At 45.4% G+C, this 15,823-nt stretch overlaps 1 protein-coding gene and 1 long non-coding RNA gene across 4 annotated transcripts; one reads left to right on the top strand and one right to left on the bottom strand.

Moving 5' to 3' along the window:
- The first annotated feature begins 824 nt into the window (after positions 1 to 824).
- On the top strand, positions 825 to 5,558 carry S100Z (S100 calcium binding protein Z). Of its 3 annotated transcripts, XM_086323176.1 has the most exons (4): positions 825 to 969; positions 1,286 to 1,357; positions 2,612 to 2,807; positions 5,200 to 5,558. In XM_086323176.1, the coding sequence occupies exons 3-4, from the start codon at positions 2,667 to 2,669 to the stop codon at positions 5,356 to 5,358; spliced, it is 300 nt and encodes a 99-aa protein (XP_086179302.1). In that variant the 5' UTR covers positions 825 to 969; positions 1,286 to 1,357; positions 2,612 to 2,666; the 3' UTR covers positions 5,359 to 5,558. The 3 variants fall into 3 exon arrangements, with proteins under 3 accessions (XP_086179302.1, XP_086179301.1, XP_086179300.1); XM_086323175.1 differs by lacking the exon at positions 825 to 969 and having other exon boundaries at positions 1,023 to 1,357; XM_086323174.1 differs by lacking the exons at positions 825 to 969; positions 1,286 to 1,357 and adding an exon at positions 2,051 to 2,293.
- On the bottom strand, positions 1,339 to 2,584 carry LOC147365413 (uncharacterized). The gene is made up of 3 exons (XR_015135538.1): positions 2,448 to 2,584; positions 2,034 to 2,120; positions 1,339 to 1,473 (listed from the first exon to the last, which is right to left on the bottom strand). It is a non-coding gene; the product is annotated as an uncharacterized LOC147365413 (long non-coding RNA).
- Positions 5,559 to 15,823: the final 10,265 nt, after the last annotated feature.

The following is a 15,823-nucleotide window of genomic DNA, read 5'->3' as shown; positions in this document are numbered from 1 at the left end:
CTCCTCCAGGGCATCTTCCCAACCCAGGGATCAAACCCGGGTCTCCTACATTGCAGGCAGATTCTTTACTATCTGAGCCACCAGGGAAATGATAGGAGTGGCTAAAATTGCCAACGTTTAGGAGTCAAAGAAATTGCATTCAGAAATGAGCAGATCAGGAGAGTATAGTCACAAAGCCATTGGGGAGTTCTTGGTTAGTAGACCCAACATGAAAAAGGCACAGTGTTTCCTGCATTCTCTCTACTTAACACAGCCCCAGTACAAAAAGCAATGAGATTTTCTGGGCAAGGTTCTTCTCCTGTATTGACCCAGGGCCTAGCATAACATCAGTACCTGACAAATATTTCATGATTATATGTAGGGATATGCATCCAATGGAATAACACACAATCTCAGTGAAGAATGGGGTAGATCTCTGTGTTGATATAGTAAGATTTATATTAATTAAAAAAACAAAGTGCACATGTGTTAATGCTATTGTGTGTGTGCACGCTAAGTTACTTCAGTGGTATCTGACTCTCTGTGACTCTTCAGATTGTAGCGCACAAAGTTCCTCTGTCTATGGGATTCTCCAGGAGTGAGTTGCCATGCCCTCCTCCAGGGAATCTTCCCTGCTCAGGAATCAAACCTGAGTCTCTTATGTCTCCTGCATTGGCAGGTGGGTTCTTTACTACTAGTGCCACCTGGGAAGCCCATAATATTACATGTAATTATATAAATGATAAATGTATCTTTTTTTTCTATAAGGATAATAATAGCTGATACAAACAAAACACTCAGTACGTTCCAGGCACCTGTTTAATCCTTTCTGTTGGGTAGGCACTACCGTGATCCTGTCTAAACAGATTGGGAAATGGGGACAGAGTGTAGATGACTAGCCCAGGATCCCATAGCTAATCGGGGACAGAGGTGAGAGCTGGAGACAGGCGATCCATGCTTTCCACCACCGCGATCCTGCTTCTCACGCAGGTAAGTGTACACCGGGAAGAACTCGGGTGGGACATGGTGGAGAGAAGTTTACTTTTATTTCATACTCTTGAGTATTCAGAACACTATTTTACCACATGCATTATTACTTTCATAATAAAAAAAGCTAACTTAAAATTATTTTTTTGAGAACTGAGCTTTAGGTACAAGGTGACAGCGTCTCTGGAGACCTCTCGGGAGGTCCCGTGGGCTGCCTGATGACGAGAAGGACAGGAGTGGGCTGGCTGAGGACACAGCCCAACTGGCTTGTGAAAGGAGATACAAAGGGGATAACTGGTTCGCTTTCCATATAATTCAGGTTGAGCACAAGCAGCGCTGAAAGCACAGTGGCCAGTCTCTGGCTTTGGTTTTTCCAGTGACTTTTTCTTTGGTAAGTTTCTCTCACTTGGAAATTCCCCACCGTGGATTCCTGCATACATGGCTTCAAGGGCTTCATTCCATGGATTTCTTTCTTTCCTTTTTTAATTAGGCAATACAGTACTGTAACTGAAAAAGTTAAAATCAGTTTGAAAGGGGTAAATGAGAAATCCTACTCCCAACCTCTCTGTTTCCATCTCGACCCTTGTAGCTACTACTTTTTTTTACTTTCTTTTGTAAACTTTCAAGTAATTGCTTAGGCATATTCAAGTATATATGCACAAACATACACTTTTTTGGGGGGGGGGCTGTGCCTCTCCGCATGTGGGAGATCTTTGTTCCCTGACCAGGGAACACATATATATCCTTATTTTTATTTCTTTCCTACATACCCAGAGTCACTGTTTTTTCCCTTTCTAAACTGGCACGCACAGAGCTTTCTCATCCACCACCCCCCCTTTTTTTTTAAAGCTAAATAAGTCCCTGTCCATTGGGTGAGTTTAACAGGTCTTCTCTGAGTGTGTTCCCTTGACCTCGCTGTTGGCCTTGCTGAGGAGTCTCCAGGTTTGAACCAGTGTTTCTTCTCTGCTTCTCTATATTTAGATTTCTTTCCAATCAGCGACTTCCTAGCAACTGACCACGTTTGTACCCACATTCCCCTTAATGAGGGGTAACTGGAGGCTCTTTACCTCTTCGCCTTCTCCTCCAGGGCTCAGGGTGAAGGCCAGCCTTTCCTTGATGGCCCTTGGGGTAGCAGCTCACACCTGTTCCTTTTCCTGGTTAAAAACAGGCTCAGAGTTATTTCCACTTGAATCTCTTGTCACTGGCAATTTTCATCTTCTTGGAAGCAGATGTGCTGAGGCGGATGCCCCCCCCCAACCCCGAGTATAAATGGTTAGAGTTTAATTGTATAAACACCTGTTGATGGAGGCCTGTGTTGGCTGAACAGGTATGAAGTTACGTGTTTCCTTTCTCTTTTTGTTTATTTTTCAGCCTGTGTTTTATCACAGCTCTGAATTTGTTGTCTGATTGCTAACTTCCAAACACTCTGAACCAGCTCCATCAGGGAGGAGAGGGGATTAGGGGAGGAGGAAAAAACTCACCCGCAGAGATCTCTGGAGCTTTCCCTAGAGAGTCAGAACACTTGGTTAATTGAGGATTATTCTGCTTTAACAACCATCCCTTGGGGTGTGAGCTGAGCAGGGGATGGCAATATTTCGTTTTAATGAAGGTGTTGGTGTTTCTCCACCGGCTTATCCTTCACAAGCGTTTTCTCCCCGGCTTTGGTGGCCCGCCCTGGAGTGCTCCTCTCTGCTGCCAGCATGCCCACCCAGCTGGAGATTGCCATGAACATCATGATTAGAACCTTCCACCGCTACTCCTGCAGGGAAGGAGACAGGTTCAAGCTCAACAAGGGGGAGCTGAAGATGCTCCTGCAGCGAGAGCTCACAGAATTCCTCTCGGTGAGTCTGCTGTCCTCCCCGTTCAGGTGAGGGTGGAAGCCGTGCCCGTCTAGGGACAGCCTCTGTGAATACCGTCTCCTGGGCTCGGTCCACACCACGTAATTCCTATCAAGATTCTAAATACTGGGGAGCAAACACTAGGACCTTTGCTGTGTCTGTGGGCACGTACCCCTTTCCATGGTGTCTGGGGCGGGGTGTAGGGTTTCCAGGTGTTGGAAATTATATCTGAGGCTTTTGTCAATTATTCAATGCCCTAGTGCAGCAAAAGCACAGCTAGTTACACTTGGAGCTGTAGTTACACCAGTGACATGACCTGGGGCTCTATCCGGCTGTCTGTAAATGAGAAAATGTGATGTTTGGGGCCAGAAATGAAGTCAGGGGTACTGCATGCTGCGGTAGCGAATTTCCTAGTGAGTGATAAAGACCAGCAAGTTTGTCAGCCAAGAGCAAGTTGATTGGGACTGAGGCAAGAGATGTCTGGCCCGTGACCAGCTGAACAGCAAACAGATGTACATCTCAAAACAGCCAGGAGTGGACTAAATCCACAGGTGAAACCTTACAATGGAGTGTCTGGCGCCTACCCTGAGGAAAATGCTCACTCTGGTGTTTTTGGAGCTTTGGAGTTTTAGTACACATTGTAGCCTGCTGCTGCTGCTGCTGCTAAGTCAATTCAGTTGTGTCCGACTCTGTGCGACCCCATAGATGGCAGCCCACGAGGCTCCCCCGTCCCTGGGACTCTCCAGGCCAGAACACTGCAGTGGGTTGCCATTTCCTTCTCCAATGCATGAAAGTGAAAAGTGAAAGTGAAGTCGCTCAGTCATGTCTGACTCTTAGCGACCTCATGGACTGCAGCCCACCAGGCTCCTCCGTCCATGGGGTTTTCCAGGCAAGAGTACTGGAGTGGGGTGCCATTGCCTTCTACATTGTAGCCTGGCATGATGTTATTCTGTCCAAATGCTGTGTTAAGACAGTAGTAATTATGACAATCTTTTATCCCCACCCTCTATGGGAAAAATTTTTAAAAATTTAACATACAATACCTTTTTAGTAATTTTAGGAGTCCCCAAGAACATTTTTATTTTTCAAATTCAATTTGGCAACTGTCATGTAATATTTAGAATAAAAGACTCAGTAAGTGAAACTTGGCACATTGATTTATTCAAGTGAAATTTGTGATTGTTTTTGATTGACTTGATCAGTTCAATTTAAATGTCCAGCCGTTTAGTGGTTGGCAGCTAATAAGAGGACAATGGGGAATTCTTGGAGGAAATGAACTATACTTTGGGAAACATTTCTCATCAACCTCTAATTATAGGAAAAGTGGGTGCCACATAGCCCCATCCTTTCTGAACCTTGCTTTCCTCAATGGGCTCCTTGCTTTCCTTTCCACCAATAAAATGGAGTCATTCTTATAAGATCTACCCTTTATTGGGTGCCTCTGTTTTGTTTTGGAGAAGGCAATGGCACCCCACTCCAGTACTCTTGCCTGGCAAATCCCATGAACGGAGGAGCCTGGTAGGCTGCAGTCCATGGGGTCGCTAAGAGTCGGACACGACTGAGTGACTTCACTTTCACTTTTCACTTTCATGCATTGGAGAAGGAAATGGCAACCCACTCCATTGTTCTTGCCTGGAGAATCCCAGGGACGGGGGAGCCTGGTGGGCTGCCATCTCTGGGGTCCCACAGAGTCGGATACGACTGAAGCAACTTAGCAGCAGCAGCTGTTTTGTTTTGTGATACACAAAACAGGCTGTTGGATAATATATAATATGACATACTTATTGGGGACAATACTTGTACCAAAAAAGTATTCATTGTTCATCTGAATTCCACATTTGATTGGGTGTCCTGAATTTTTATTTGCTAAATCTAACCTGGTGCTAAGTGCTCATAAAAGTGTATTGAGATATCCCCTCAATTTGTAGGAGATATTATTCTCCTCATTTGATGAAAAAGGAACTATTAACATGTTAAGTGATTTGCTCCAAGTCTCATTGTTGGTAAATGGCAGTCACTCACGCTCCCTGGTTGGCTTCAAAGCTTCCTTCTTTTCATGTCCCCCCACACCCCCCGACAACTGCTGCCTCCCCCGGTTCTGGCCCTCCACCTGTGCTATCTGGTAAATGCATTTTCAGCATCAGCAGCTCACTTTGATGTGTTGCTGTTTGCTCCTCTTGGTGTTTAGGTCTGAGGACTCTAGGGACTGGGGGCAGAGGCCCAGACTCACTTAGATATGTGCCCGGGTTCAAACACACCTGCAAATAGACTCTTGGAAATTGCTTTTGATGCTAAAAATGGAAATGAAGACTTTAACGTAGATAAAGGGAAGGGGTGATTTCAGTTGTCATGAACCTAAAAACCTGGGAGTTAGAAGTTTTCTTTTTCCTTTTAGTGCCAGAAGGATCCCGAGCTGGTTGATAAGATTATGCAGGACCTGGATGCCAACAAGGACAATGAAGTGGATTTTAATGAATTCGTAGTCATGGTGGCAGCTCTGACGGTCGCTTGTAATGACTACTTTGTAGAACAACTGAAGAAGAAAGGAAAGTAAAGACAAGTAGTAAGCTAATATAAAGGCAGAAATATATCCACAGTTACTTACTGTTCGTCTATTCCTTCCAGAGCCATAGTCACAGTAATGCCATTTATAGGTATAATATACATGTATTATAATCAGTTGCTAGGATTATTAGGTGATGTATACGTTAATAAATTGATTTTGAATAAATATTCCAAATCTTGTATGCCCTACCTGGAATTTTCCTATGTGTATGGAATTTTCCTATTTTTATTGAAGTCTAGTTGGCTTTCAATGTTGTTAGTTTGAGGTCTATATCAAAGTGATTCAGCTATATATATGTGTGTGTGTGTGTGTGTGTGTGTGTGTATATTCAGATATATATATATATATATACACTTACATATATTTTTCAGTTTTTTCCAATAAAGGTTTTACAAAATATTGAATATAGTTCCTGGTGCTATTCAGCAGGCCCTTTTTATTTACCTATTTTTTATATAGTAGTATGTATCTATTAATCTCAGTTAAACATGTTATATGCTTTTTTTTGTCTGTTAAAGAGAGAGCATCACAAAAATTAGCTCTTTCAAATGAGACTAGAACTTAGCAGATTTCTCACAGATGTTCATCACCCTTCAGTTGTACTTTGAATTTATCCTATTAAAGAAATAAAGTGGTTCTTGCATCCTCTTGTGATTCTGCTTCAAGAGGAAGAAGCTGTGGGTCTGGAAGCAGAAAGACTGAGAAGTGGGAGGAAGTGCTGGCTTTCGCAGTGAGTTAACTCAGGGAAGGGCTAAGTCCGGGGCCAAGGTGTTCAGCCACCCTTGGGGGCTGGTGGAGAATTACTGACTTGCCCCTGGGGTCACGTAATTCTGAGGCAAGCATCTTGCGTCATTTCCCTGGGTTTCCATGGCCCGTGGGGAGGAGGGCTTCCTGCGCCTGCTCTGGGCTCCCGTCCCTTCCTGGTCTCTGCAAAGCCCCTCCCATCTGTCCTGCACCTCTCAAATAAACTACTGACTCAGGGTCTACTTGGAGGAGACTCCAACTGTGATGGCTCCTTTGGAGAATTTAAGAAAGGGAATGGTGTGATTATACTTTTAAGTGCTTGTCCCAGCTGTGGTGTGAAGAAAGAGCTAGAGAGAGGGCAAGTGTGGAAGAGGCTGTGGGCTGTGTTCTGAGGGAGAAACAATGGCATCTCAGGCTGGAATCTGAGCAGGGAAGATGAAAAGAAGCAGTTGAATTTGCTGTCTTTTGGAGGTAAGGGTGATAGGGTTTGCAGAGGGATTGGTAATGAGGTGTAGAAAAGAGACCAGTCGAGGACCATAGGGTGGGCACGGCTATTGCCTATCTGACATCCACTCCACCTTTCTTCCACATACTAGAGCCCTGGTTTGTGCAGGATAGCAATATGCTGAGCTAAAAAGTCTTATTCCCCAGCCTCTCTTGCATCTGAAGTGGAGCTTGTAACACAGTTCTGGACAATGAGAAATAAGCTGATATCTACTAGGAATTTTTGGGAATTTTTGCTATTTCCATATAGGCTCTGTGCCTTACCTTGTTAATTCCTTCCTTTTCTTTCCATTGGCATGTAGCTGTGAGGCTGGTGGTGGGGCTGCCGTTTTGTGACCATGAGGACAGAGAAGAAAAAAGGAGGAGCCGGGACATTGTTGGCTGAGAGGAACCAATAGCTGCATAGCCCTAGTCTGTCTGCCTCTGGTCCTCTCATTATGTGAAAGCAAATAAAAACTGCTCCTTGGTTAAGTTGGATTCCGTTATACACAGATGAACGTGATCCCTAATATTTAGATTTTGGCTCAAGCAAATGATGCATTTTACTGAATGGGAAAGACTAGGGTAGGAGCAGCTCTGTGTGGGGACATATGGGAAATAGCTCTGTTTGAAATCCCTGTTGGACATCCAAGTGGAGGTATCATATGAGCGGTTGGATATAGGACCTAGTCCAGATCTCAGATTAAACAGGAGACTGGGAATACAGATTTGGGAGTCATTAGCATCCAGTACTCTTGCCTGGAAAATCCCATGGACAGAGAAGCCTGGTAAGCTGCAGTCAATGGGGTCACTAAGAGTCCGGCACGACTGAGCGACTTCACTTTGACTTTTCACTTTCATGCATTGGAGAAGGAAATGGCAACCCACTCCAGTGTTCTTGCCTGGAGAATCCCAGGGACAGGGGAGCCTGGTGGGCTGCCATCTATGGGGTCGCACAGTCAGACACAACTGAAGTGATTTAGCAGCAGCAGCAGTAGCATCTAGATGGTGTTTAGCTGCAAGACTAGAGGAGATCATTTAGGAGGAGAATGTGGACAGAGAAGAAAAAAGGTCCAATGGTTAGCTCTCAGGAAAAAGGGAAGCCAGCAAATGATACAGCAAAGTCATGGTCAGGGAGTAGAAGGAAAACCAGGTGAGTGTGGAGCTTCAGGAGCCTAGGGAAGAAAGTTTCTGGAGAAGGAAAGAGGGTGGAGTCCACTGAGAGGAGGAATAAGTTGAGAACAGAGACTTGCCCTTTCCATTTGCCAAGATAGGGGTCATCAGTGAAACAATGGCCCTGACCAGAGTGATTCTTTACAGAGGCGCCTATCTCCCTATTTCAGGCTTCCCTGTTGGCTCAGACAAGAAAGGATCTGCCTGCAATGCAGGAGACCTGGGTTCAATCCCTGGGTCGGAAAGAGCCCCTGGAGGGCATGGCAGCCCACTCCAGTATCCTTTCTTGGAAAATCCCATGGACAGAAGAGCCTGGTGGGCTATAGTCCATGGAGATGCAAAGAGTCGGACATGACTGAGCAACTAACACTTTTATCTCCCTATCTGGCTGATAGTAGGTGCTTAATAAATATTTAATAAGCAAATAAAAGAATCTGCCAATTGTTGATTTTCTAGTGCTAAGTATGACCTGTCATTTTTTTCTTTAAATAGGATAGTATTTTTTATTTCCCTTAAGCCAATTCTGAACAGATAGGACAGAGAGAATTTAGAGGTCAGAACATTCTAGAAAAGAAGTATTTATTTCTTCTATCCCTCAAAAGGTTGGAAGAAAAAGTGAGAAGAAAAAAATTGAACACTTATTTCAGGGATATTTAGGATTTTTTTCTTACAAGAAGGTATATTGCTTATGCAAGAGAAGGTCTGACTATTTCTCAGAGGTCTTTAAACTTTTCATTTAATTTGGTCCCCAGGTTTACATATTCTTAAATGGGCCACTAATTTATGAGAAGTAAATCCAAAAATTTCCCACATTTTATTCAAGGAAGGACATTCGCAACAGGGAGAAATAAATGGAAAAACAACGTTCATTTCATGGTGTTTTCTAAAAATCGATCAAAAGTGAGGAAAAGCAATTTATGTGTCAAATTAGATTTCAAATGAGTAAGAATTACATGATGTACCAAAAGCTCTTTTCTAGTAGAGACTTTATTTTATATGTGTGTTAGGTATTTACAATAAGTTTGCAGGAGGCAAAATTGATTATTTCTTCTGCTCAGAGGCACTGACCTTGCATTTCTGGAGCTTAAATCAACTTTAAATAACATTCAAGGGTCATCTCTAAATTAGCACATTCTGATGTTCAACATTTTCTCAATGTGGTTACTGGAAGACAAGGCTTATGGAAGGCAACAGCCTATGTTTGCTTGGGGTCCTAGCCTGGATATGTGACTGACAATACAGACAGCTAGAAAGCATTAACAAAGCCCCCAAACCTTGAGTTTTGATTTTAAAAACAGATTTTGTATTTGCTTAAGAATCAGGGGCTGAAAGAAAGCTTTCTGGAAGCAAAGAAATGGGGAAAGGATGTTAGAACATGGGCCAAATCGTGCAGGTCTGAAGTCACAGGACATGCTGTTATTTGGGGTCTCCTGGAGTGTGGGAGAGCAGGGAATGGGGCTGGAGAGGTAGGGCTCGGAATCAGAAAGGGCCTTGAGTATTAATGTGAGAAATTTGAAATTTATCCTGAATGTAATGAGAAACAATTTTTTTCTTATTACTTAGAGCAGTTTTTATGTTTCTAAATGTCCCCCTAAAATACTTGAATCTTTAAAGCAGTGTTTGGTGTGTTTTAAAAATTAATTTTACTTTTTGGCTGTGCTGGGTCTTCGTCGCTGCGCAGGCCTCCTCTGGTTGTGGTGAGCAGGGGTACTCTTCCTGTGGTACTTGGGCTTCTCCTCACAGTGGCTTCTCTAGTGGAACACAGGCCCTAGGTGCATGGGCTCCCGTGGTCCCAGCTCTGGTGGAACGCAGGCCCAGGTGCATGGGCTCCCGTGGTCCCAGCTCAGGTGGAACGCAGGCCCAGGTGCATGGGCTCCCGTGGTCCCAGCTCAGGTGGAACGCAGGCCCCAGGTGCGTGGGCTCCCGTGGTCCCAGCTCAGGTGGAACGCAGGCCCCAGGTGCATGGGCTCCCGTGGTCCCAGCTCAGGTGGAACGCAGGCCCCAGGTGCATGGGCTCCCGTGGTCCCAGCTCAGGTGGAACGCAGGCCCCGGGTGCATGGGCTCCCGTGGTCCCAGCTCAGGTGGAACGCAGGCCCCGGGTGCATGGGCTCCCGTGGTCCCAGCTCAGGTGGAACGCAGGCCCCGGGTGCATGGGCTCCCGTGGTCCCAGCTCTGGTGGAACGCAGGCCCCGGGTGCATGGGCTCCCGTGGTCCCAGCTCAGGTGGAACGCAGGCCCCGGGTGCATGGGCTCCCGTGGTCCCAGCTCAGGTGGAACGCAGGCCCCGGGTGCATGGGCTCCCGTGGTCCCAGCTCAGGTGGAACGCAGGCCCCGGGTGCATGGGCTCCCGTGGTCCCAGCTCTGGTGGAACGCAGGCCCCGGGTGCATGGGCTCCCGTGGTCCCAGCTCAGGTGGAACGCAGGCCCCGGGTGCATGGGCTCCCGTGGTCCCAGCTCTGGTGGAACGCAGGCCCAGGTGCATGGGCTCCCGTGGTCCCAGCTCAGGTGGAACGCAGGCCCCAGGTGCATGGGTTCCCGTGGTCCCAGCTCAGGTGGAACGCAGGCCCCGGGTGCATGGGCTCCCGTGGTCCCAGCTCAGGTGGAACGCAGGCCCCGGGTGCATGGGCTCCCGTGGTCCCAGCTCAGGCGGAACGCAGGCCCCGGGTGCATGGGCTCCCGTGGTCCCAGCTCAGGTGGAACGCAGGCCCCGGTGCATGGGCTCCCGTGGTCCCAGCTCAGGTGGAACGCAGGCCCCAGGTGCATGGGCTCCCGTGGTCCCAGCTCTGGTGGAACGCAGGCCCAGGTGCATGGGCTCCCGTGGTCCCAGCTCAGGTGGAACGCAGGCCCCGGGTGCATGGGCTCCCGTGGTCCCAGCTCAGGTGGAACGCAGGCCCCGGGTGCATGGGCTCCCGTGGTCCCAGCTCAGGTGGAACGCAGGCCCCGGGTGCATGGGCTCCCGTGGTCCCAGCTCAGGTGGAACGCAGGCCCCGGGTGCATGGGCTCCCGTGGTCCCAGCTCAGGTGGAACGCAGGCCCCAGGTGCATGGGCTCCCGTGGTCCCAGCTCAGGTGGAACGCAGGCCCCGGGTGCATGGGCTCCCGTGGTCCCAGCTCAGGTGGAACGCAGGCCCCGGGTGCATGGGCTCCCGTGGTCCCAGCTCAGGTGGAACGCAGGCCCCGGGTGCATGGGCTCCCGTGGTCCCAGCTCAGGTGGAACGCAGGCCCCGGGTGTCACATTACTTTCACCCAAGGTGTTGCATAAAAATAGAGATGAATATGAGCCCCCTCCCACTGATTCAGTTGTTCTGGGTGCAGGTGAAGATGGTGGTTATGGTGACAGCCTGAGCACCTCTGATCCAGCCTGGATTCTACAGCTCATGGGTTTTATCCAACCTACTCTCTCAGGTTGGTGCCACCAGCTGCCTGCCACCTGGAGAGGCTATTTTTCCTCTTGACTTCTCTACCTTTCTCAGTTTCTTATCAAGAAAGGGAATGCTATGAGGTCATTATGTACGTGTTTTCAAAGACTGTCGACTACAGTGAAAAGTGTCTACTGTATAATATTAACCTTAAACAAAGGAGGTTTGATATGGTCCCAATTTAGTTTTTAAAAAGTGCTATAACATGAGTTTTTAAGATACTATCTTGTTTCTACTTGCAGGTTTTCACTTTCTTTATCCCAGTCAAGAAAAGTAAGGCTTCCTTACAAAGCGAAGGCCTGTGCAAGTTGCCTGAAAACCACTTGTCTTCCTAGCTTTTGTTCTCCAGAGCTAGAGCCACTAAGGTAATTACGTGAGAAGCGTCCAAGGAGTGTCAAGAGAAACGGAATTATTCCTGAAGAAAGGGTTTCCCCAGAGCTTTGGAGGAGAGAGGTTTCTGATCCCCAGAGGAGTGCAGGCCTCAGTGTCTGAATGACTTCTCCCTGGAATCCTCTTCTACGAGTCCCATCTCCCCATCTTCTTTGATGTAGATCACCTGCTACATGGAGGTTGGTGATCAGTTAAGGGTATACTCTGGGTTTCTACCACTGCCTTTTGCAAGTTTAATGTTGTTTTCTCCAACTTTCCTTTAGAATATAGTGTCTATTACCTTGAGGCTTCAGCCAAAATTCTATTTTAGAAAACAGCCTGGAAGGGAACCCCTCTAAATGTTCACCATGGATAGTGGCTTTGTAGGTGATTTTCATGTTTACTTTATACTTTTATCTGATTTCTGATGCTTCTGATGTTTCAGCAATGAACAATAATCAGAAGAAAATATCATGTTATTTATTTTTATTGGAGAATTCCCATACTTTAGCTTTACATGTCTTTATTCCTTCCTTACCCGCCTCTTACCAACTAAAATGTCTTTTTGTCTGAAACCACTTTGTCACCACACTTGCCTTTCACCGTATTCATTTGTGTCATGTTATAGATTCCACATATAATTCATATTACATGGTCTCATATGGGTGTTTGTCTTTTTGACTTGCTTCACTTATTATGATAACCTCTAGATCCATACATGTTGCTGCAAATGGCATGATTTCATTCCTTTTCGTGGCCGAATAGTATTCCATTGGGTTTATATGCTCTGTCTTCTTTATTCATCTGTTGATGGACATTTCGGTCGTTTCCATGTCTTGGCTATTGTAAATAGTGCTGTAAGAACATTAGGATGCATGTGTCGTTTCAAATTATAGTTTTCTCCAGGAGTGGGATTAGGTTTTTGAGGAACCTGCATACTGTTCTCCATTGCGGTTGCACCAACTTACATTCCCGCAAACAGTGCAGGAGGTTCCCTTTTCCCCACACCCTCGCCAGGGTTTGTTATTTGTTGACTTTTAAATCATGGCCATTCTGACTGTCATGAGTTAGTACCTCATTATAATTTTGATTTGCATTTCTCTAATATCAGCAACGTTGAGTTTCTTTTCATGTGCCTATTGGCCATTTGTCTGTTATCTTTGGAGAAGTGTCTATTTAGGTCTTCTGTCCACTTTTCAGTTGAGTTGTTCATTTGTTTTGTTACTGAGTTGTACGAGCTGTTTATGTATTTTGGTAATTAAGCTCTTGTCGGTTGCATCATTTGCAAGTATTTTCTCCCAGTCTGTAGGTTGTGTTTTCATTTTGCCTATGGTTTCCTTTGCTGTACAAAAGTTTGTAAATTTGATTAGGTCCCATTTATTTATTTTTGTCTTTATGTCTATTTCCTTGGGAGGCTGACCTAAGAAAACATTGGTCAGAGAGTTTATGTCAGAGAGTGTTTTGCCTGTTCTCTTGTAAGAGTTTTATGGTAGCGGGTCTTACATTTAAGTCTTTAAGCCATTTTGAGTTTATTTTTGTGTATTATGTGAAGGCGTATTCTAACTTCATTGATGTACATGCTTTCCCAGCACCATTTGCTGAAGAGACTGTCTATTCTCCATTATATATTCTTGCCTCCTTTGTTGAAGATTAATTGACTGTAGGTGTGTGGATTTATTTCTGAGCTATTTTGTTCCATTTATCCATATGTCTGCTTTTGTCCCCAAAGTATTTTTAAATTAACCTAGGTACATGGGTTTTTTTTAAAGACATAATGCTATTGCACAGTAGCCTACAGTATAGTGTAAACATAATGCACTTTTATGTATACTGGGAAACCGAAATGTTTGTGTGACTTGCTTTATTGGACAGTCACTTTATTGCAGTGGCCTGGAACTGAACCTGTGGTATCTGAGGCATGCCTATATTTACGTAGAAAAAATAACTCCTGTTTCACCCATCTAATAGTGTTTTAGAACATAAGACACCTGAGATTCGTAGCTTGACTTTTATCCAGCATGGTCCCATATGCTCTTCATAGACAGTCCCAATAATTCTGACCGACAGGCTTTGGTATTATTGACATTGTCAGGCTGTCTAGGTTTGAGGTGGTGACAGCACAATCTCACAATCACACAAAATCAGGAATGTCAGGAATGAGATAAGTACTCATTTGGCTATTCTGTCTTCCAGAGGTCAAGGGGAATTTTAGGTCCAAAAAATAAGAAATTGACTGTATAGCAAGACTAGAATCGATACCCAGTACTTCCCTTGTGATAAAGTTCTAGATTCCTGTTGGTGGGCATTTAGGTTGCTTCCCGTTTTTTTGCTGTTACAAACAGAGCTGCAGTGACCATTCTTAAGCATGTATCTGTGCTAACCTTATGGAGTCTCTACCAGCCTGCTCTTGCTGTCATAACAAAATGCCACAGACTGGGTGGCTTGAACAGTAGGAGCTTATCTTCTCACAGTCCTGAGGGCTGAGAAGCCCGGGATCAAGGTCCAGTCAGTTCCATTTCTGGTGAGGGCTCACTCCCTGTCTTGTCCACAGCTACCTGTGTCCTTACCCCTCTCTCTCTTCCTCTTCTTTTTTTCCTTCTTCCTCTTTTTAAAAGGCTGAAGTCCCATAAGATTAGGGCCCTACTTGAGACCTCACTGAACCTTAGTTACCTCCTAAAGCCCCTATCTCTGAAGATGGTCACAAAGGGACTAGGGCTTCTCCGTATGGATTTTGACGGGACACAAGGTCCACAGTAGAGTCGATCTGTAGGATTAACTCCTAAGACTAGAATTGACTTGTTGTGTCAAAGGTAAACACATTTTAAATGTTACTTTATGGTGTTGAATTTCCATCCAAAAGCCTTATACCAATTATAGTCCCAGATCTTTATGTGAGTTGTTTTTCCCCATTCTCACTAACACTTGATATTATCCAACTTTACTTTTTGCCAATATAATAGCCTTTTAAATTTGCATTTAAAGACTTATGGATGTTTTGGAGTGTCTTTCTGTATGCTTGCTGGCCATTTGTGGTTCTTTTTCTGAAACACATATTTGACTTCAGTTGGCATTGGGAGCTGAGTCCACTGCTGAGACTTCTTCCCATGCAGGTGTTCACACGTGGTGTCATGATGCCCACAGGGCTCTCTTTCATTGGAATTTGCCTAACTTAGGAAGGACACGTCTCTCCAGCTCCCATGAAAGTTATGTTGTTGTTGTTTAGTCACTAAGTCATGTCTGATCCTTTTGCAACCCCATGGACTGTAGTCTGCCAGGCCCCTCTGTCCATGTTACTTTCCAGGAAAGAGTACTGGAGTGGGTTGCCATTTCCTTCTCCAGGGGAGCTTCCTGACCCAGGGATCAATTCTGAACATAATGTAATGCTATTTACTTCTTCAACATAGAGCACAGTTACCCGGAGTGATACATAAACTTACAGTAAATGCACGTGGTTTCAACATTATAATAATCAGCAAGAAATATACTCCACAACCATCTGCTGGATTTCCAGCAACCATGGGGACGCACGATGTCGGGAAGTTCCTGAGTGCTCGTCTAGGGGTAAAGAAAGTGGAAAAGTGTCCTTGAAAAGTGTTACTCTCAGGAGGGGTCTGTCTGGAGTAGTGCTGACTGTCTTGAGCAGCGCCTAGCATCTAGGGCAAAGCACTCACTTGATACTTGGGCAGAGAGTACTGAGGATGAGTCCACAGCAGCGTCAGCCACCAGGGTGTGGCTTTACCCTAAAGCTTGCAACTTCCACAGTAAGGGGAAAATCTGTCACCTCTTCTTATTATAACAGTAACAAACGTTAACTGTTGGGTGAAAATATGGACATATTCTTTTAAAAATGCCATGACACGCCTAGTAACAATGATCGCTTAGTGGTATCATCTAATACCAAGTTCACAATCTAGTTCTGTGGTTGTCTCCAAAATTCTCTTCTTGCCCTTGGTTTGTCTGAATTGGAAACTAAACAAGATCCACACATCACATTTGATTGTTAAGTCTCTTGACTATCCTTTAACCCTCAACAAGCCCTCTCTCATTTTCCCGCTATGCCCATGCTGCGGAATTCAGGTAGGACTGTGGAAAGGCTTACAATAAGGAAAGACAAAAGAAGTTCAACTTCCCCCGACATTCAGGTAATAGATTTGGGGGAAAAGATGAAAGTAGTAGTTCAGTGATGGAGCTAGGAAGGGCTGAGGGAGTGAGGAGGACTGCAATTCAGCCCCGGCCACACTGTCTGCATGGCTTTTTCTTTTTAGCCAC

The sequence above is a fragment of the Bos grunniens genome, chromosome 10, assembly GCF_055505025.1.
Source record: "Bos grunniens cultivar Pamir isolate PY7600 chromosome 10, Bosgru_T2T1.0, whole genome shotgun sequence".
NCBI lineage: Eukaryota > Metazoa > Chordata > Mammalia > Artiodactyla > Bovidae > Bos > Bos grunniens.
This window is presented reverse-complemented; position numbering and strand designations above follow the sequence as displayed.

Coding starts and splice junctions, on each gene's coding strand:
- S100Z (XM_086323176.1), top strand. CDS start 2,667: ATGCCCACCCAGCTGGAGATTGCCATGAACATCATGATTAGAACCTTC. Junction 2,808..5,199: donor AGCTCACAGAATTCCTCTCG/GTGAGTCTGCTG, acceptor TTTTCCTTTTAG/TGCCAGAAGGATCCCGAGCT.